Raw genomic sequence first — 21921 nt, 5'->3', positions numbered from 1 at the left:
TGCAAAGAGACGCTAATTGTATCCGAACGTCTGTGGTCCCTCCGGTAAGTACCGATCCCACAAGGACAGAAACTATCTTCATTGATTACTTTATAATAAAAGAAAAATTTCTGACACTGCTGAGATTCGAACTCACGACCATTCGGACCTTTCGATCCAAAGGTAGGCGCTCTTTCCACTTATTTACGGAAATATTGTATATAAAAATATACTCCAAAAAAAATAGACCCTAATTTGAAAAAATTATATTACTGCGGTAATCATGACATTGACCTTATAATGAATAATTAATTAGATAACCCTCTAATAATATCGCCTATACCTATTTTATCAATTTAATACGAATAATGTTAAAAGCATGGCTTCTATGTTATTTACTAGGAAAACATTGTAGTGCTCTTCTGTAATAATGGTTATTAACTATCAATTACTCAGAAATGTAACCCAATTTAACATAAAACAACCACTTCATTAATATATTCATGGAATGTGAAAATATATTAGGTCTGGATCCCGCGTATGAAAAAAGTTGATTAATAGCAAGCTGAAAATTGGTTAATAGCTTAACGGTGTCTAGTCGGACAAACTTTGATATATGAGAACACTGGAATAGGGGAAGTTTTATTTGTGGAACAGGTTAAAAATTTTGAACGGTCAGACCACGAAAACGTCACAATGTATTTTGTCCGACAAGACTTCCAATTGATTTGTTACCCTTTCATTAAACTCTCATGCAAAAATTAGACTGCTGTTTATCACCTGTCATAATTCCTGTCATTTGACATATTCTACGTGTTCCACTCATTATAATTCCCATTTGGTGATAAATAGCAGCCTGATTTTTGGATGAGAGTTTAATGAAAGGGTAACAAATCAATTGGAAGTTCTGCCGGACAAAATACATGTGACGTGTTCGTGGTCTGACCGTTCCAAATTTTTAAACTGTTCCACAATTAAAACTTCCCCTGTTTCAGTGTTTCTATATATCAAAGTTTGTCCGACTAGACACCCTTAAGCTATTAACAAATTTTCAGCTTGCTATTACTCAACTTTTTTTTCATACGCGGGATCCAGACCTATATTTCGTGTGGGTAGTTGTTTGGTTTTCCATGAAGTCCTTTAGTTTTCCATGAATATGTGTGTTAAAAAGAGGTAGATAAAAGTCTTACTTAAGGGGATGGGTACGAACTTTCGACTTCAATGCTATTTAAATGGGATTCAGTTTTTTCGAATCCCGACAAAAATAAAAAGTATTTTTCAAAAATTTAAACGCAGAATGAAAGATTACGTTAATACCGAGGGCGGAAAGTCCCTGAAAACTTTTATAATGTTTATTATAATAAGTGACAGGGGTGAAAAACTAAGAGAAAATTTAGTGTGAATTTTAATTTCAAATATCTCATTCAAAAGAAACTTTTTATTCATTCTAACGGAATTTCGGCCCTCGGTAATAATTTAGTAGTCTTTCATGCTGCGTTTAAATTTTTCAAAAATACTTATTAGTTTTCTCAGGATTCGAAAAAAATTATTACATTTAAAATACATTGAAAATTTTGACAGGCGCCAAAATGTTCCTTTCCTCTTAATGTATATCGAAGCTTCTAAAAGTGGAATAAATAAGAATATACTTAATTTCAAACCTTTAATACATACACTGCTTCACCAAATTAACGCACCAATAATAAATGAATTCTTCTTTTCTTCTTTCCTTTTCTTCTTTTTCTGTTGCCGTACACTATGCAGCGCGTAGAAGTTCATGCTCGTTGAATTGCAATTCGACTATTTAAGCGGCCTCAGGAATATTTTAAAATTATAAACAATTTTTTGGCTTATAAACAAATTAATAGAATATCTTGCGAAATATTAAACTAAATTAAATCATGAAAACGGTATTGGAAAAAAGCGGCAGGGCGCTTCGTTTAAAAGAAAAGACGTTTAATTGTGATGAATGGTTCCTGAGATACGACCGGTCAAATTTGACCGGCATTTACGGCAAAGACATAAACAATAGGATCATAATTTTTGAACCATCACCTTTTCATTTTTGTCCTCTTTCTCCACACCAATTTTCATATCTTTAAAATGCTCATAACATATATTATTATAATAAAAACTATCGATATTACGTTTGAAAATTACCAAAAATAGCAAAATTCCAATCAAAAATTAAGTTGAAGAAAATGTAATCTCAAAGTTCAAAATCGGTATACGTTAAAATAATGCATTTTCTCGGCTTCCCATGAAGCAATTTTCTTCATTCTTTGTTTGTTCCCAAGTAACTCGAGTAGAGCCATCTAGCTAACGCATAATTAAATGTCAAGCTTGCTTTTGTTTTGTTATGATATATTAATTTATTTACAAGAAAAACAAACTACATATTTTTCAAGTTGAAGACTTTTTTTAGATAAATTTACTACTAGTGTACCTTTTAACGTTAAAAACACTATTATTCTCATTTGAAAGCTGTATAATTATTTAAACAATGTTTATTTAAACAAATTAAAAAATTTTTAATAAATAAATTTATTTATTATAACAAAACAAACAAAAGTTTGACATTTAATAATGCGTTAGTTAGATGGCTATACTGGAGTTACTTGGGAACAAAAAAAGAATGAAGAAAATTGCTCCGTGGGAAGCCAAGAAAATGCATTTTTTTAACGTATACCGATTTTTAACTTTTAGATTACATTTTCTCCAACCTAGTTTTATAATTACGTATTTTTTATGGGAAATAAGCCACAATTTTACTAAAAAATGAATTTATGAACGTTTCGAAGCCCAAATCGGGTTTCGTTGTCAAAATACAAAATACAATAGTATTTTGTATTTTGACAACGAAACCCGATTTGTCAAAATACAAAATACAATAGTATTTTGTATTTTGACAACGAAACCCGATTTGGGCTTCGAAACGTTAATAAAATCATATCATTGTTTAGTACAATTGTGGCTTATTTCCCATAAAAAAATACGTAATTATAAAAATGCCAAAAGGAAATAGCTTCAAAACCTAGTTTTAGATAGGAATTTTCTTATTTTTGGCAATTTTACTCGTAATATCGATAGTTTTTATTATAATAATATAGTATGTTAAAAGTATTTTAAAGATATTAAAATTGGTATGGAGAAAGAGGACAAAAATAAAAAGGTGGTGGTTCGAAAATTGTGATCCTATTGTTTATATATTTACCGTAAATGCCGGTCAACTTTGACCGGTTGTATCTCAGGAACCATTCACCACAATTAAACGTTTTTCTTTTAAAAAAAGCGTAGTGCCGCTTTTTTTCCAATGCCGTTTTCATGATTTAATAATTTAATTTAATATTTCTCGAGATATTCTATTTGCTTATAAGCCAAAAAATTGTTTATCATTTTAAAATATTCCTGGGGCCGCTTAAATAGTCAAATTTCAATTCTGTAGTACATTAGATAGGTACAGTGTCTTTTTATACAAAAATCATAGTTATTCTTTTGTAACATAATTATTGTAGGTATTATAGTGACCGTAAATTTTTAATTAACAATGCAATTGTTGCTAAACTGTTCATTCAATTTCCATCGGCTTCTGGAATTATAATCTATACGAAAAGAGCTTTTATATTACCAAGTTATTTAATTATTGATATACAATTACTTATCTAAAATTTTAGTTGAAAATTCAAGATTTGGTTGAAAAACCCCGCATTTTCTCTATGTAGGATTGAATTACACTGAATTTTTATTTGGGGGTTTTTGGTGTAAAGTTAAAATCTTTGGAGTTATAGAGCAAAAATTGAAAAAACACGAGTTTCGGGCGCCTTTTTGTTTATAAAAAAAGTAGCACACTACCTGCGGACTTTGCATACTTATATTATTAATATAAAGGGTGTTTGGTAGGTCGATGGAAATTTTTTAAGGGATAACAGGGGACGCCAGTTGCAACATTTTTTGCTAATAATGTATCGCTCAAACTGTTAAGGTTTCCGAAATAAAGTTAAATTTGTCAATATTCGACAACCGTCTATTTCACGTTTAAAAATTATCTAGGCGTACTACCTCCCTGTTTTACGAATGGAATAAAAATGTAAACCTACAACAATGACTCTTCGCATACAATTTCCATCAGCTATCGTCATTCTCCGAACGCATAACAAACAATTAAAAAAAAGAAACCTTAACAGTTTGAGCGATACATTATTAGCAAAAAATGTTGCAAATGGCGTCCCCTATTATCCCTTAAAAAATTTACATCGACCTACTAAACACCCTGTATATATATACAATCATAAGATTCGATTCCAGCAATAAAATTGCTGGTAAATAACTTTTCCTTGTATTTTGCTAATTAGTCCAGTGTAATATATTGTACTATAATTAATAATAAAGAATTGTTAATTGTTTATTACTTTGCTTAGTAGACAGTTAGGTTTAATTAGCATCAAGGTAGACCACAGGCAGTTCTGATGACTCTAAAAAGAAGAAACATATGTCAGCTGATGGTGGTGGCCCCTGGGTCGAATTAAATCTAAAGCTGTCTTTCCTTACTTTTATAATTTATATTTGTCGCCTTTTAATTTATGAGAAAAATAAGAGACATTTCACTGTTATAACCATCTTTAGAAACTTTCTTTGGGTATTAGTTGTTAGGACCTCTTCATTTGTGATATGATCGAACCATGTAATTTTAAGCAAACTTCTGAGATACCATATTTCAAACGCTTCATTACGGTTTAAGTTTAGCTAAAGGATCTTACTTTAAGTGGTCAGGTCTTGCTACAATATATTATTATCTCTACTTCTGATCACGTCCTGATATCTGGGATGCATCTGCAGATGGATCTACGATGATGGTTTTGGATATGTGTAGACAACACACTTATCCAACGAAGGTGTATTGAAGACCATGCACAAGGAGAGAGAATATTGATCAACATCATAAAAATGAGAAAGGTTAAATATTTTGGTCATATAATGAGAGGACCTAAATATTGCTTAGTCGGGTTGATCATTCTGGGCAAAATGAAAGGAAAATGATGGGTTGGAAGAAAACAGTCCTGGCTGCGTAACATTAGACAATGGACAGGTCGAATGGTCGAGGAATTGTTTCATATAGCTGCCGACCGAGAAACATTTAATCAGTTTGTTAATACGAAAATAGCCAACGCTTAAAAACAAACACGGCACACAAAGAAGAATATTCCATAATCAATAAAAATGCCAGAATCGACTGTCAAGATAGTACCTATTGATAATAGGTTATCATAATAGACCAGGGCTGATCTGTGAAAAAACGTCTATTTTTGGATGTGCGAGGTGGAATTCGGATTTTTGCAGATAAAGTTAGGTGACAACTTCAACAATACTAATTGACATATGCTCCTTCTCAAATATGCCCGGAACATTTATAAAAAAAATTAAAATATTTAAACATTTCGAAAAACATGGATTTTTTTCTACTTTCTTTGCTTATAACTTTAAAACGATTTATTTTGGAACAAAGTCGTACAGGAATAAAATAAAAATAATTAAGTTTTGTATTATAAACTACTGGTTAAAAATGTCTTAAATTATTACCCTTTCTGCAAAATAGCAATAAATACAAAATAAGGGAACAAAATAAGCCTGTGTTTATTCAATGTTTTTCAACCACTTTGGTTGCACTTAGAACTTTCATAATTCACTTAGAAAATTCTAACAACATACATAAAAATTTATAAAAAAATTTCATTAAAATCGACCTGATAGATTTTGCAGAATAATTTTGCAATCTAAATTTTTTTAAAAAAGTTCAAATTTTTAAAAAAGCTTTCTGAAGAAAAAGTAGACCATTTAGAAGTTTCCAATCTTTTTTACATATAAAGAGGTTCTCTACCTACCTAATAAACTTTACAGAATTAAAGTCGGATTATTTAGACGGCCTCAGCACTGTTTTAAAGTTATAAACAATTTTTTGGCTTATAAACAAATACAGTAAGTACGTTTGAGTTGGCATAAATTCATTTTCTCGAGAATAGGCGTCTCTGGAGTTAAATCCCGAAACAGGTCGATTTTTATTTATAAATTCTAATTTTTTGGTATATATATCATACTAGTGACGTCATCCATCTGGGCGTGATGACGTTATCGATGATTTTTTAAATGAGAATGGGTGCCGTGTGATAGCTAAATCGATAGGCTATTCAAGTTTGTATTCACTAATATAAACATTAAAATAACAATTTATACAGGGTTTGAATTAAAAAAAAATTGAATTAAATTAATTCCAATATTTAGATTACGTCATCACATCCAGATGGATGACGTCACTAGTGTGATACTTATGCCAAAAAATTATAATTTAAAAATAAAAATCGATCTCTTTCAGGATTTATCTGCAGAGTCGCCCATTCTCAATAAAATGAATTTATCCAACTCAAACGTCCTCACTATATTTGTTTATAAGCCAAAACATTGTTTATAAAATTAAAACAGTGCTGAGGCCGCTTTAGATAATCCGATTTTAATTCTGTAAAGTGTATTAGATAGGTAGAGAACCTGTTTAAATGTAAAAAAATTAGAAAACTTCTAAGTGGTCTACTTTTTGTTCAGAAAGTTTCTAAAAAATTTGAACTTTTTTAAAAAAATTTAGATTGCAAAGTTATTATGCAAAATCTATTAAGTCGATTTTAATTAAATTAAATTTGGTGTACGATTTAAGTATGTTATAAGAATTTTCTAAGCGAATTATGAAGGTTCTAAGTGCAATCAAGTGGTTTAAAAACATTGAATAAAAACAGTCTTATTTTGCCCCCTTATTTTCTATTAATTGCTATTTTTCAGAAAGGGTAATAATTCAAGGTATTTTAAACCAGTCGTATATTATACAAAATTAAATTACCTTTATTTTCTTTCCCTACGAATTTGTTCCAAAATTAAACGTTTTAAGTTATAAGCAATGGATGTAGAACAAAATCGGTATTTTTCAAAATTTTTAAATATTTAAATTTTTTTATTAATATTCCGGGTATAGTTGAGAAGGAGCATAAGTCAATTATAATTATTGAAGTTGTCACCTAACTTTATCTGCAAAAATCCGAATGCCACCTCTCACATCCACCTCAAAACAGATCCGCGCTGGTCTAGAGCCATTTTACCATAAATCATAGTAGCGTTGATATTAATCCCAAATAGGCCAGGGCGTATCTGTAAAACTATTAGTACATTTAGCTGTTGAGAGGTGACTATATTTTTTTGCAGAAATTGCTGGAAAATAGCTCATACAATAATATTTGAGTTATCCTTCCACTCAAAAAGGTCCGGAACATTGTTTAAATAATCAAAATGTCAAAAAATTAAGGAAAAATTCGATTTTTTCTTCGTTTCTTGATTATAACTTTAAAAGTATTCATTACTTTTTTCTGGGTAAAATATTAAGCTCCTAAGTTTAGAATAAATGGTTGGAAAACGTAAAATGCAAATACTTGTTTTTTATAGTTTTTTTTTCGCAATTATTGCTATTTTGCAACAAGAGTTACAATTTTTAAAATTTTTGTCCAATCCTATATTGTAGGAAATTTAATTATGCAACTTTTATGTCAGTACAACTTTTCTCGAAAGTGAATACTTTTAAGGTTATAATCAAAAAACGAACAAAAAAAATCGAATTTTTCCTTCATTTTTTGACATTTGATTATTGAAACAATGTTCCGGACATTTTTAAGTGGGGGCATAACTCAATTATTATTATATGAGTTAATTCTAAGCAATTTCTGCAAAAAACATATGAGTTACCTCTCAACGTCCATCTCAAAACAGATGCGCCCTGGACTAAAAACATACTATGCTGCATATGCCGCATATGCTGCAGATCATTTAAAGGTTGTTGCTAAAATTGCGATATCGTCAACATCTCATTCAGTTTCTATTATAATATTCGTTATATTTTCTAATACAGGATAAAATCAAATTATCCGTTGAATTCATCTCTAACTTTAACTGACCTATAAACTCTCTTAATAGGGGAGAGTTGGATAAAACGGGATAGTCAGATAAAACGGGATACCTAGCCTAGAGACCCAACTAGTGGTGCTATCAATTGGACAACAACGGAAACTTGTTATCAGTCGTCATTTTAACATTCTCAGTTCGTTTTACCTCGATGTCACTATTTGATGAAAAGTTGTTATGTTTAGAATTGTTTAACTCTATTTTTTTGATACTTTATACTTTTAAGTGCGTTGTTTTCTACATTATACTGCCTACATATATAAAAATATAATTCCAGTGACTATTACATTTAATTAAGCAGTTATTAACGAATATTCTCATGTATAATCTACCTAATTTTTTTTCACATTTAGGCAGCAGCCATTTTTGTTTTGAAAAATGTCTGAGTTTGACAAAACGGAACACTTATAAGTTGGATAAAATGGGATACAGTTTCTTATGTCCCGTTTTATCTACCTATTTATTTGTTGGCCTATTAATTTTTTAAATAGAGATATGAAGCGTTTTCTCATACCGCAAAGAAGGACAACATATTTTTATGTGACTTTTGTTCTGATATACGTATGTACCTAGTCCTAAATAAAAGGTCTTATTTCCCATTTTGCCATAAAACATAAAAAACGGCTATTTTTAAGTTTATGACTACTGAAGATATTATTCTTTCAAGAGCAAATTTTTATTATACAGTTTAATGTCTACTTAATTTAGACATAAATTAAGTTTTAGATAATTTTATACAAAAAATTAAATATTATAAACCTATCCCGTTTTATCCAACCGTGGTTGGATAAAACGGGATGTGTAGGACTTTAATAAATATTTTTTTTTACTATTTTCCAGTTATTAAAAATAGCTAAGGATATGTGTTTTGTGTGCTGCAATAAATGTTATACCTATAAAAAATAATAATATGATAATTTCTTTCACATATTTTCCGTAGTAAAAGTAAACAAGAATGGTATCCCGTTTTCTCCAACTCTCCCCTACACAGATATAATATCTGACCAATCCCTCTAGATGAACTTTCGGATATTTAGAGGCATAAGAAGGTGAATGAAATTACGAAGCTCGGTTCCTAAATAATAACGGATCAGATTACCCCGTGTACCCTTCGAGGCATCAGGTTAAATCCATAATTCCAGCGATAGATTTATGAAAAGTGGAAAGGTCATGAACTTCACTTATTTCCACATAACTCAAGCGACGCCTGTACTCGAATCTCATCGAAATAATAAATTAGTGGGAGATTTGAATCTCTGTGAACTTCCAGAGTGAAAAAACGATGGGAAAGCAGAATATGAAAAGGGAGGAAATGAACATGCTTTTAAAAAAGAGAGGTTGAAAGTTGATGGATTGCTCTTTTTGAAACAAATAGTATAACGAAGTAAAATTAATTCATTTCTTTTGGTTTCTCATTTTATATTTTGTTAAAGCTGTACTTATAATAAAGTCTGTTAATAGCAGGGGTTAATGTTTACGGATAATGACATCAAAAGAAGCTTTATTAATTAATTTTGTAAATAAACCGCTAAAAGGTTTTACTAACATTTTTTTATTTTTACATCATTTATTAAGTAAACTGTTACTAATTTAGTTTAGTTATAATTAGAGACAAGAATAAAAAAACCGCTAAACGCCGTAAAAATGAGTGGCGCATACAATATTCCAGCTACAAAAGATCTGATATGAATATTACGTGACGCGAAAATGTATTTTCATTTTGATGAAAAATAAAATTCTAGTTTTATTTTGAAATAGTTTTTCCCTAATATTTGCTAAATTTGAAATAAAACGAGCCACAAAAGAGTAACTTTTATACAGTTTGCATTTTGAGGCTCTTTTGTGGCGTGTTTTACTTCAAATTTAGCAAATATTATGGAAAAAATATTTCAAAATAAAACTAGAATTTTATTTTCCATCAAAATGAAAATACATTTTCGCGTCACCTAATATTCATATCAGCTCTTTTGTAGCTAAAATATTGTATGCGCCACTCATTTTTACGGCGTTTAGCGGTTTTTTATTCTTGTATTAGGAGTTTTTGAAAGTTTTTTATAAATTAAATTATGAAGTTGAATGTAATGTTTCTCGATTACACGTTAAGCGTTATAAATTGTCGCCTTTGTCGCATTCTCTCCCAAATGATCTAGTAGTTACGACGCCAGTCTTGTGATAAGACAATCCGAGTTCATATCCCAGTCATCCTAATAATTATGGCCGGCAAATGAACTTATATTGCCCTATCAGACTTAGCGTTGTAACCACTACAACTACGGCTTAACCGATTTTGATCACTAAACATGAGCTTGAAACGTATTGACAAGTAGTATCTGATGCATCCAAGGTCAAGTATGATAACTGAACGTATTACAGGACTTATGAGCTTGAAAACCCGTTGTTCCCATAAGAAATATATTTGATAATACTTATGAAGCCTATAACTTAAAAATTCAAATTTTCCCAGATGTGAGGTATACATCGTTAGCCGCGTCTAGAGTCCTTCTACAAACGCTTAGTTATTGGCGCAATTTGTAGGTTGAAATTTTGAGTAATTGTCGAAAAACCTCAAAGTTTAATATTTCAAAAGGCAAAGTTTTCAACCTAATAGAAACATTAATAATATTGAAAAATATTAAAGATATTACTAAAAAAAATTTTAATTAAAAACTTATTGGCCCATTTCCCTGGTAACACCTCCATGGCTTCTATAAATTGCAAGCCAGATGGATGCTGAAGCGAAGAAAACCAGAGGGAATTCAAAAACTTACAATTCACGACCCCGTCTGTTCAGCTGGTAAATTCCAACGGAAAATGGACCTAGTTACTCAAAGGAGTAAAGACTAATATAAAAATAAAATAAAACTTTCATTTTTATTCAGTTGCAATGCGAAGGCAAAATCGTCTTATTTTCCACTTAGAACAGGGAGCGCAGACCAGCACTCTAAATCGACGATTTTCGACTCTATTTGGAGTCATCATCAGAGAGGCGTATAGGTCTGCTGCTCTCTGTCCGAAGTGACAAATCTACGAAAGCTTATCCCCGCATTGCGCCCTGAAAAATATAGGACTTCAGCTAGTTTCTGCAATATCATTCCTACGAGCTGGTATCCCAGGAGATCAATACAACCATATTTTGTCCTTCCGTAGGAAAATATATTTTGTGCCAACTCTGAAGTTCAAACATCCCTGATTATTCCATTTATCCCAAACGTTTAGTATTATGTTGATGGCAGTTGTAAACGTTAACTATGAGTTCATTATGGTTGATGTAGGGACGTGTATCAGATGGAGGTGTGCTGTAAAATACAACAATAGGAATACAATTAAAATATAAAGGCGGGTATACATATGCGCTCTGCTCGGTGTGCGAGCCGCTCGCGCGCAACATATTTGTTAGATTAGTACGTGTTTTCAAGTGGCACACAAACGGCTCGCACACGGCGCACTACGATCTAACTTCTGTCGGCTTTTCAACAAATGCTTTGATGGTTCGCAATACGTATTTGGACGGGTTTGCGAGTGGTTTGTTGGTTTTGGGGCGCCTGAGTTGAATATTTATTAGTAATGGAGTGGTCGGAAGGAAATATCAAACTGATTGATGTTTACCGTGGAAAATGAAAATGAGATAATGATATTGAATATATTTAAACATGTTAGCTTGCAACCCCCAACTTGCAACCAACTTGCAACCATCTTGCAACCAACTTACAACCAACTTGCAACCAACTTGCAAAAAAACTTGCAACCAACTTGCAACCAACTTGCAACTCAACTTGCAACCAATCGAAATGAAACCAAACACTTCTCGATGAGAATAAGAGAAGCTACTCCCGACGTCGGCCGATATCGGATCTGATCTGATCGGAGAAAAACGGATCCAATGTAGGCACCCACATTTAATACTAATTATCTACAATTACTAAATGTTCGTAAGTTTCCTCGGGATCGCGGAAGGTTCGTCAAAATGAAAAATTTTAACGAACATTAACCGCGCCACGAACGCGCGGCGCTCACACGGTGCGGAGTTTGCGGCGCGGATATGTATCTTCGCCTTAATGTTTTAAATAGCTAATACCTACACCGACTAAATATGCTCCACAATCTCTTTCTGGTATAGTTAGTTCTCAAAGAATTGAACTTCTTCGGTTGTCTGAAATGCTATTGGTACGAGAGATGATTTGTTGTCAATACAAGTCTTATTCCAGAGATGCAGATACGTCAATTGCGATGTATACGAATGTGTGGAACACAATAGGTTTGTTCTAGCATGTAGTTTTGTATGGTTTCACACCAGATTATTGTAATACTTTACTGCGCATATTCAATCCACAAACTGATAATAAGCTGTTTTTTGCTTGAACGCTTTTTTATTGGAGTAAATACCAACGTCAAATTGTTTGTTTTTATTTACAATTTTGAGGTTAGATTAGAAACACGTTTTTCTTTATCCAAATTTTTAAGATTTATGCTAAATATTGAAAATTAATGTTATAAACGTAAATAATGGCAAGTCAAAACATATTGTTTAATTTAAAATTTGTAAACGTCAAACAAAGAATTCCACTGCACATCTCACTGAACATTCACAAACTGAAAATTCGAACAAAATCCGCAAACTCTTTTGACCGTTTTAAGTCAGTCTCCAAATCAAAATTTAGTTTTGTTATACAACGTTGCCCAGCGTGACCCATAGTTCAGAGAAATAAGGAAAAAAATATCCTGTTGGTGGCACAACCCCCTCCAGGCCAAAACCAAATTTTTTGAGTAGCATGGACATCTATAATAATAACCTATATGTTTCCTGCAGCCGATTTTGATGATATACATAATTATAAACAAATGAAGATCAAAAAACGGTAAATTTTCGCTTTTTTCGTCTATTACCAAAAAGTTAAGCATTTTAAACAAATTTGAGAGTAAGAAACTCATAAGTCGTATAAAAAACTTCAATATGGCGTTCGCTGAATATGCCTATCCTTATTGGTTGCTTGGAAAATTGCAAAAGAAATCATAAATTTTGAGTTTTCTTAAATATTCATAACTTATGTAAAAATTAACTTAGAACGTTCTTATTATACGAAATGATGAGACTTCTGGTGCTTAAATCATACCCTAAATTTCAAAACAATTGGTCAAATAGTTTAAAAGGTATTTAATTTGTTTATTTCAAATTAATTTTTTTTGCAACGCTATAAGTCAGAAAATTATCAAGTTACACGAATACTTTAAATAGTTTAGGAAAGAAGAAAATTTATACTATTAACTTAATTAAAAAGAAATGGCAAAAAATAATTCTAAATACTTCAAAATTATTTTGCAAAAACATGGGAATTAAAAAAAGGGGGGCTATGTCCTAGGGCAATTGTTTTTCTTTCTAAATATGTATAAAAATCCAGTCTTTCCAAATATGAAAAAATAATTTTTCTACGGGTAACGGTTAAAAAGTTATTCTAATTGTTTATAAGTAAGCAAAAAATCGACGTGTTTTTGCAAAATAATTTTACACTGTTTAAAAATACTTTTTGTCATTTTTTTTAATTAAGTCAATAGTATAAATGTTCTTCTTTCATAAACTGTCAGAAGTCTTACTGTAACCTCATAATTTTCTGACTTGTAGTGTTGCAAAAAAATGAATTTGGGATAAACAAATTAAATATCTTTTAAACTATTTGACCAATTGCTTTGAAATTTAAAATATAATTTGAGCACCAAAAGTCTCAACAATTCGTGTAATAAGAAGGTTCTAGGTTAATTTTTACATAACTTACGAATATTTATATAAACTCAAAATTTATAAAAAGACTAAGTTTTCACTCTAATGGCATATAACATATCCCACCAATGAATGGTTATTCATTTTTCAAAATTTATAATTTATTTTGAAATTTTCTAAGCAACCAATAAGGATAGACATATTCAGCGAACGCCGTATTGAAATTTTTTGGACGATTTATAAGTTTCTTACTCTCAAATTTGTTTAAAATGCCTAACTTTTTAGTTATAGACGAAAAAAGCAAAAATTTACCGTTTTTTTATATTCATTTGTTTATAACTATGTACATCATCAAAATCGGCTGCAGGAAACATAAAGGTTATTAATATAGATATCCATACTACTCAAAAATTTTGGTTTCGGCCTGGAGGGGGATGTGTCACGAGAAAAATCTTATTTCTCTGGACTGCCAGTAGTTTCAAACTAGTAATATGTGTGCTTGAACGCCATTAAACAAATGCGCATGTTTCTGGTAGTTTCAAATCGTTTAAAACTGATGCTAGAACAAACCTTATAATTGTACATGTGTCAATGATCATTGTAATCGAGACACGTTAATTCAATAAAAAAAATCTTATTGTCCAATAAATGTATGTAAAATATGATTGTACCTAGGGGTTGCCATAATGGATAACGGTTTTGAATATCTTGTTTAATAAAGTATGTACTTAGAACTTCTAAATGACAACTTGTATTTATCACCCGTTCTAGATACGACTACATTTATATGTTTATATCTCATAACTTAAAATTTTGTAGAAAGAAATAATACACAGATTACGTTATAAACCAATATGTAAATGCAATGAGCGTCTGCAGCATAATTAAAACAAAAAATAAATTTACGATCTATTTAAATTTAAATTAAAATAGTTATTTATTCACTAATTTTCGAGGTTCGTTAGCATTCGCTCCATCCCTTGGCTTATTATTCATGTAGTCTGAGATATCGAGCAGACTTTGCATATATATGTAACATTACTTTTGATAGCGCTGCACCACATAATATAAGGCCAATCTCTAAAGTCGTTTCCTTAATTGTTTCCAGGTAACATCGGCTCGATGATATCAAACATGAACGTTGCCAGAGTCGATTTCCAGAACCGCATGGACGGCGTCAAGCAGTACATGGCATTCCGGAAAGTCGGGCGAGAATTAGAAGCTCGGGTTATACGATGGTTTGCGTATACGTGGGCAGAAAGTGGCGCCCTGGACGAGGAAAGGGTTTTGTCGGCATTGCCAGATAAATTAAAGGCGGAAATTGCCATTAGGGTGCATCTGGACACTCTCAGGAAAGTCCGGATATTTCAGGATTGCGAGCCTGGTCTCCTGGAAGCGCTCGTCCTTAAACTCAGATTGCAGGTAAATTATTCAGGATATAGGTTAGGCATCACATTTCTAGACATTATGTTTTTATAATCATCTTTCTTATATTTGACATCCTATATTCTTGTAATAATTAAATTAATTGTTTCACTACCTACAGGATATCCACAAATCTACTATGTAAATTGAAAATTAGTATATTCACTAATATGTTGCGAAATAAAAAAGCGAAAACTGAAAGATAGCAGTTAAACTACTGTTTAATTTGAACATATTTTAAAATTTTAAATTTTAAGTTCAACAAAACACATACAAATTATTGAAACAAGAAGAGTAACAAAACTAGGATTACAGCATAGACTAGTAGTAGCAGAATATAGAGTAAGACCGGGAACAAAAGAAGATTAAACTGAGCACAAAAATAGCACTGTACAAACTGAAGAAGAGAGAAATACAAGAAAAATACCAACACGAATCAAATCAAGAGTTCAAAAAATTAGAGAGTTAAAAGGTCCAAAGAAATCTCGAAAAAAGTGCAAAATATTAAAAAGAACAATAACCCAGACGGTGGAATAAATATGCGGAAAAAGAAAATTTAGAAAACAGTTTAAAAGAATCTTGGAGTGAAGAAAACAAAACATTATTAAGAAAAAGAAAACTTTCTGGAAGGAATACAACCAAGAACTCATAGAAAGTGATAGAAGGAAAATATTACAAAGAGAAACAGCAAAAAGAACAGTTAAATTGGCAAAAAGAGAAAGCTGGAAAATTTGGAGGCAGCTTCAACAAAGAATACAAAATAAAATAACAGACAATTCTGGACTCGCATAAATAGGTTAAAAGGTGACAAAAAAATTAAAGCAATGAAAGACATAAAATACCCAACTAATAACGGACAGCAAAGAAATACTAGAAACTTGGAAAGATCATTATATAAAAAATAATTGGGGAGAACAGGCATAATAATACTTAGAGGAAGACGAAGTAGTGGAAAGTTTACCGGAGATAACAAAAGAGGAAATGGACGAAGCCATAAATAGAATCATAACAGAAAAAGCATGTGGGAATGACGAAATTGCGCCAGAAATGAAAAAGTATTTAGAGCAAAGGATCAGGGATGGCTGTGGAGAATTTGCAAAGAGTGGCATGGCATTCCGGAAAGTCGGGCTAGAATTAGAAGCTCGAGTTATAATATGGTTTGCGTATACGTGGGCAGAAAGTGGCGCCCTGGACGAGGAAAGGGTTTTGTCGGCATTGCCAGATAAATTAAAGGCGGAAATTGCCATTAGGGTGCATCTGGACACTCTCAGGAAAGTCCGGATATTTCATTATTGCGGGCCTAGTCTCCTGGAAGCGCTCGTCCTTAAACTCAGATTGCAGGTAAATTATTCAGGATATGGGTTAGGTATCACATTTCTAGACATTATGTTTTTATAATCATCTTTCTTATATCCAGCATCGTCTATTATTGTAATAATTAAATTAATTGTTTCACTACCTACAGGATATCCACAAAACTATGCAAATTGAAAATTGGTATATTCAATAATATGATGCGAAATAAGAAAACGAAAACTGAAAGATATCAGTTTAACTACTGTTTAATTTAAACATATTTTAAATTTTAAGTTTAACAATACGAATACAAAAGATTGGAACAAGAAGAGTAACAAAACTAGGATTACAGCATAGACTAGTAGTAGCAGAATGTAGAGTAAGACCGGGAACAAAAGAAGATAAAACTGAGCACAAAAAATAGCACTGTAAAAACTAAAGAAGAGAGAAATACAAGAAAAATACCAACACGAATCAAACGAAGAGTTCAAATAAGAGAGTGAAAAGTCCAAAGAAATCTCGAATAAATGTGCAAAATATTCAAAATAACACTAACCCAGAAGACGGAAGAAATATGCGGAATAATAAAATTTAAAAAACAGTTTAAGAGTGCAGAATGGTGGAGTGAAGAAATCAAAACATTATTAAGAAAAAGAAAACAGCGTGAAAGAAATATAACCAATAGAAAGTGATAAACGGAATATATATTACAAAGAGAAACGTAACAAAAAGAGCAGTAAAATTGGTAAAAACAGAAAACTGGGAAAATTTGGAGGTAGCTTTGACGAAGGGTACAAAATAAAATAACAGACAATTCTGAAAACGCATAAACAGGTAAACGACGACCAAAAAATGAAAGAAATAAAAGACCAAAAGTAGTCAACTATTAACGGAGAAAAAAGAAATACTAGAAACTTGGAAAAAACGTTATATAGAAATAATTGGGGGCGAACAGGCAGAAGAATACTTAGAGGAAGATGAAGTAGTGGAAAGTTTACCGGAGATAACACGAGAGGAATTGGAGGAAGTCATAAATAGAATCAAAACAGGAAAAACATATGGGGATGACGAAATTGCGCAGAAATGATAAAGTGTCTAGGGGAAAGGATAAGGAATGGCTGTGGATAATTTGCAAAGAATGGGGTGGCATTCCGGAAAGTCGGGCGAGAATTAGAAGCTCGGGTTATACGATGGTTTGCGTATACGTGGGCAGAAAGTGGCGCCCTGGACAAGGAAAGTGTTTTGTCGGCATTACCAGATAAATTAAAGGCGGAAATTGCCATTAGGGTGCATCTGGACACTCTCAGGAAAGTTCGGATATTTCAGGATTGCGAGCCTGGTCTCCTGGAAGCGCTCGTTCTTAAACTCATATTGCAGGTAAATTATTTAGGATATAGGTTAGGCATCACATTTCTAGACATTATGTTTTTATAATCATCTTTCTTATATCCAGCTTCCTCTATTCTTGTAATAATTAAATTAGTTGTTTCACTACCTACAGGATATCCACAACGCTTTCTACAAAACTATGTAAATTGAAAATTAGTATATTCAATCATGGTAGGGGAGCCAAAGCGGGGATTTTTGCAGTAAGTCGAGCGCGTCAGATTATCATATGAGGAGAAACCTGGTACCCTGTAGATGTACCTCTACCATATATTGGCTCTAAACACAGGTGCGTTCGTTAAGTGGGACCGAAAAAAATCTATCGTTATAAAAACTCGAAATCGTCAGATTAAGAAGGTAAATTAAGTACATGCAAAACAGTTAAGTCTATATTTCAAAAATCTGACGATTTGGGCGAGGCGTAAGGAAATGTGTGAGTCACAAAGTTTCACGAGAAAAAAGCGAATATTTCGCGAAATGAACGATATATCTAAAAACTAAAAAATACGTGCTCAATATTTGTTAAAAATCTATCGAATGATAACAAAGACGACTCCCCATGGAGAGGGGTGGGGGGTAAATTTAAAATTTTAAATAAGAATCCCGCGATATTTCGCAAAATGAACATCAGATCGAAAAACTTAAAAATACACTAATTCAATATATATAAAAAATCTATCGAATGGCACCAAACACGACCGGGGGTTACTTTAAAATTTTAAATAGGAGCCCCCATGTTTTTTGCAGATTCGGATTCCTTACATAAAAATAAGTAACTTTTATTTGAAACATTTTTTCAAATTATGGACAAATAGCGCTATAATCGAAAAAACGATTGTTGGAAATGGAAAATTAAATTAAAAATGGAAAGTCCCCACCAAAATGGAAAACTTTACTTAACTTTTTTGGTTTTAGAACCTACTCTTCACAGCCCAATAGGTCCCCAAAGCGCTCGAGTGACTGCACATTTAGCATACTTTTCTCCCCTACTATAATATGTTGCGAAATATGAAAGCGAAAACTGAAAGATAGCAGTTTAACTACTGTTTAATTTGAATATATTTTAAAATTTTAAATTTTAAGTTTCACAAAACGAATACAAAAGATTGAAACAAGAAGAGTAACAAAACTAGGATTACAGCATAAACTAGTAGTAGCAGAATGTAGAGTAAGACCGGGAACAAAAGAAGATAAAACTGAGCACAAAAAATAGCACTGTACAAACTAAAGAAGAGAGAAATACAAAAAAAATACCAACACGAATCAAACGAAGAGTTCAAAAAATTAGAGAGTTAAGAGGTCCAAAGAAATCTCGAAAAAAGTGCAAAATATTCAAGAGAACAATAACCCAGACGGTGTAGTAAATATGCGGAACAAGAAAATTTAAAAAACAGTTAAAAAGGACAGAATGGTGGAGTGAAGAAAACAAAACATTATTAAGAAAAAGAAAACTTTCTGGAAGGAATATAACCAAGAACTCATAGAAAGCGATAAAAGGAATATATTACAAAGAGAAACAGCAAAAACAACAGTTAAATTGACAAAAAGAGAAAGCTGGAAAATTTGGACGCAGCTTCAACAAAGGATACAAAATAAAATAACAGACAATTCTGGACTCGCATAAAGAGGTTAAAAGGTGAGAAAAAAATGAAAGCAATGAAAGACATAAAATACCCAACTAATAACGGACAGCAAAGAAATACTAGAAACTTGGAAAGAGCATTATATAAAAAATAATTGAGGGCGAACAGGCATAAGAATACTTAGAGGAAGACGAAGTAGTGGAAAGTTTACCGGAGATAACAAAAGAGGAAATGGACGAAGCCATAAATAGAATCATTACAGCAAAAGCATGTGGGAATGATGAAATTGCGCCAGAAATGAAAAAGTATATAGGGCCAAGGGTCAGGGATGGCTGTGGAAAGTTTGCAAAGAACGGTATGGCATTCCAGAAAGTCGGGCTAGAGTTAGAAGCTCTAGTTATAATATGGTTTGCGTATAGGTGGGCAGAAAGTGGCGCTCTGGACGAGGATATGGTTTTGTCGGCATTGCCAGATAAATTAAAGGCATAAATTTCCATTAGGGTGCACCTGGACACTCTCAGGAAAGTCCGGATATTGCAGGATTGCGACCCTGGTCTCTTGGAAGCGCTCGTCCTTAAACTCAGATTGCAGGTAAATTATTCAGGATATAGATTAAGCATCACATTTCTAGACATTCTGTTTTTATAATCATCTTTCTTATATCCAGCATCCTCTATTCTTGTAATAATTGGACTAATTCTTACACTGCTTACAGGGTATCCAAAATTTTTTTTGCAAAAATATTTAAGTGTACTTAAATTAATTTATTCAATAGATGTTGCTAAGGGAGCTAAAGCTGATAGATATGAAAATGAAAGAAAGCTTATATTTCCATTGGTTTCAGAGGTGGCCATCATCCTCTTACGTACGTTTCACCCTCTTAAGGCTCTTAAGAGAGCCTCAAAACAAACTGTCTCCCTAAGCAAAATTATACAAATAATTCGCTTTCAGACGCTGTAGCGACATCAAATTAAAACAATACGAAGTTTTAGATCCGAAAATCTAAAGACCTCTACTGGAGAATTCTATTAGACCTCTACTCTAAAAGAATTTGGTATCTACGGGGTCGTTACTCTGAGAAGAGGGTTGGTTGTTAGGAATACACTACTTGCTCATATTTTATTTATTTAACACTACTAATTATTATCAGTAACTAGTTGGTGGACGAAAGTCTATATTCTAACCACATTGATGGTTGAATAATGAATGCTCAACAAGGAATGATCTCTTTCTTTTCTTGTTACGTATCTTTAATCAATCCCAATTGTTTATTATGATTGTTGACACGATTCGACCTAATGAAATAATTATATCAAAATAGCTGACTAAGGTGTTCTTGAAACAAGTGCATTATATTGGGAAATCTGTGTCACCTAGTTATTTACAACAACAGGCAATGTTTGTTCTAAGATATTTAAAAATTAAATGAATATGAGTTGCTTTTATTTTGGAATGATAATATAAATCCTGTACATCCCCTACCCTTACAAGAAAAATTTTCTGAGAGATGTACCTTATTTTCTCTGCCTTTCCGACAAAGAAGAAAATTTTTCTAAACAACGTCACCAACTCATTACTGTGTTAAAGATTTATCCAAATATATACAAATATAAAATACAAATATAATATATACAAATATACAACTTTTACCCTATAGAAAAAATTAGTCCTCAAACATCGTCTATTCTTACTTATTACTTCCTTATATCTAGCGAAATTCTACACTCAGAAATTGTAATGTATATTTTACCTTTTCCCTACTTAAAATAAAATTATAACTTTAATTCTTACATTTGAACTTACTTTTTAATTATACTTCTTTCACTTTTAAAATAATTATTTGATTTTCTGACCTTTTACATATTCTTCAATTAACAAAAATTTCTCCGTTTTCTTCCTCTTCTTCTTGTCTGGTATTTTACTAATACATATTTTCATTTTCTTTATACTTAGTACTTTCTTCATAGTGTACTATTAAACATATTTCTTCTTCTTCATATTTCTTCATTAAACTCGTATTTACTTCACATATTCTTCCTTTTCTAACCCTTACCTACTCGGGGGGTTTTTCGCAGCTGTCAATCCTTGTGTTTGCTTCCGGTCCTTTCTTCACGTCCTTAGTCGTGGGAAGGTTTGTTCCAAAAAGACAAAATTGATAGTTGTGCGCTTAAAAAAATCTTCTACATTTTGCATCCCTAAATTCCTGTCTGATCCGAACTGCTCAGTCTTGATGAGGTCGGTTAGCTTCAAAACATGAAATGAGCATGCTAAAATCTTCTGATGTTCATTTTGTACCTTTTTCTTGACAAGAGTCGGTTTTCTCCCTGAATTGTCTTTACTTAATTTTGGTTCTAATATATTAAAAAATCAATGGTCTACTTAATTCATCACAAAACATTAAAAAATCATATTTATACTAAAATTCAACCGAGATTAAAAACTTGAAATGAAAAAATCTTATTGTCGTTGTCAAAACTTCCACATTCAATAAGAATTCGAAAGAAAGTGTTAATAAAAATAGACTATATTTTATTAAAAAAAATCACGAAA

At 31.9% G+C, this 21921-nt stretch overlaps 1 protein-coding gene across 5 annotated transcripts in view; it reads left to right on the top strand.

Moving 5' to 3' along the window:
* Window positions 1-21921, top strand: part of LOC126884602 (cyclic nucleotide-gated cation channel subunit A) — an 839335-nt gene that overhangs the window by 645972 nt on the left and 171442 nt on the right. For all 5 annotated transcript variants that reach the window (XM_050650604.1, XM_050650600.1, XM_050650603.1 and 2 more), the window contains one exon: window positions 14790-15103. In XM_050650604.1, the coding sequence (XP_050506561.1) occupies window positions 14790-15103 (314 nt within the window). The remainder of the gene's footprint in view (window positions 1-14789; window positions 15104-21921) is intronic.

This window comes from Diabrotica virgifera, chromosome 5, assembly GCF_917563875.1.
Source record: "Diabrotica virgifera virgifera chromosome 5, PGI_DIABVI_V3a".
NCBI classification, from domain to species: domain Eukaryota; kingdom Metazoa; phylum Arthropoda; class Insecta; order Coleoptera; family Chrysomelidae; genus Diabrotica; species Diabrotica virgifera.
Note: the sequence above shows the minus strand (reverse complement) of the source record. Positions and strands in the feature narration are given on the sequence as shown.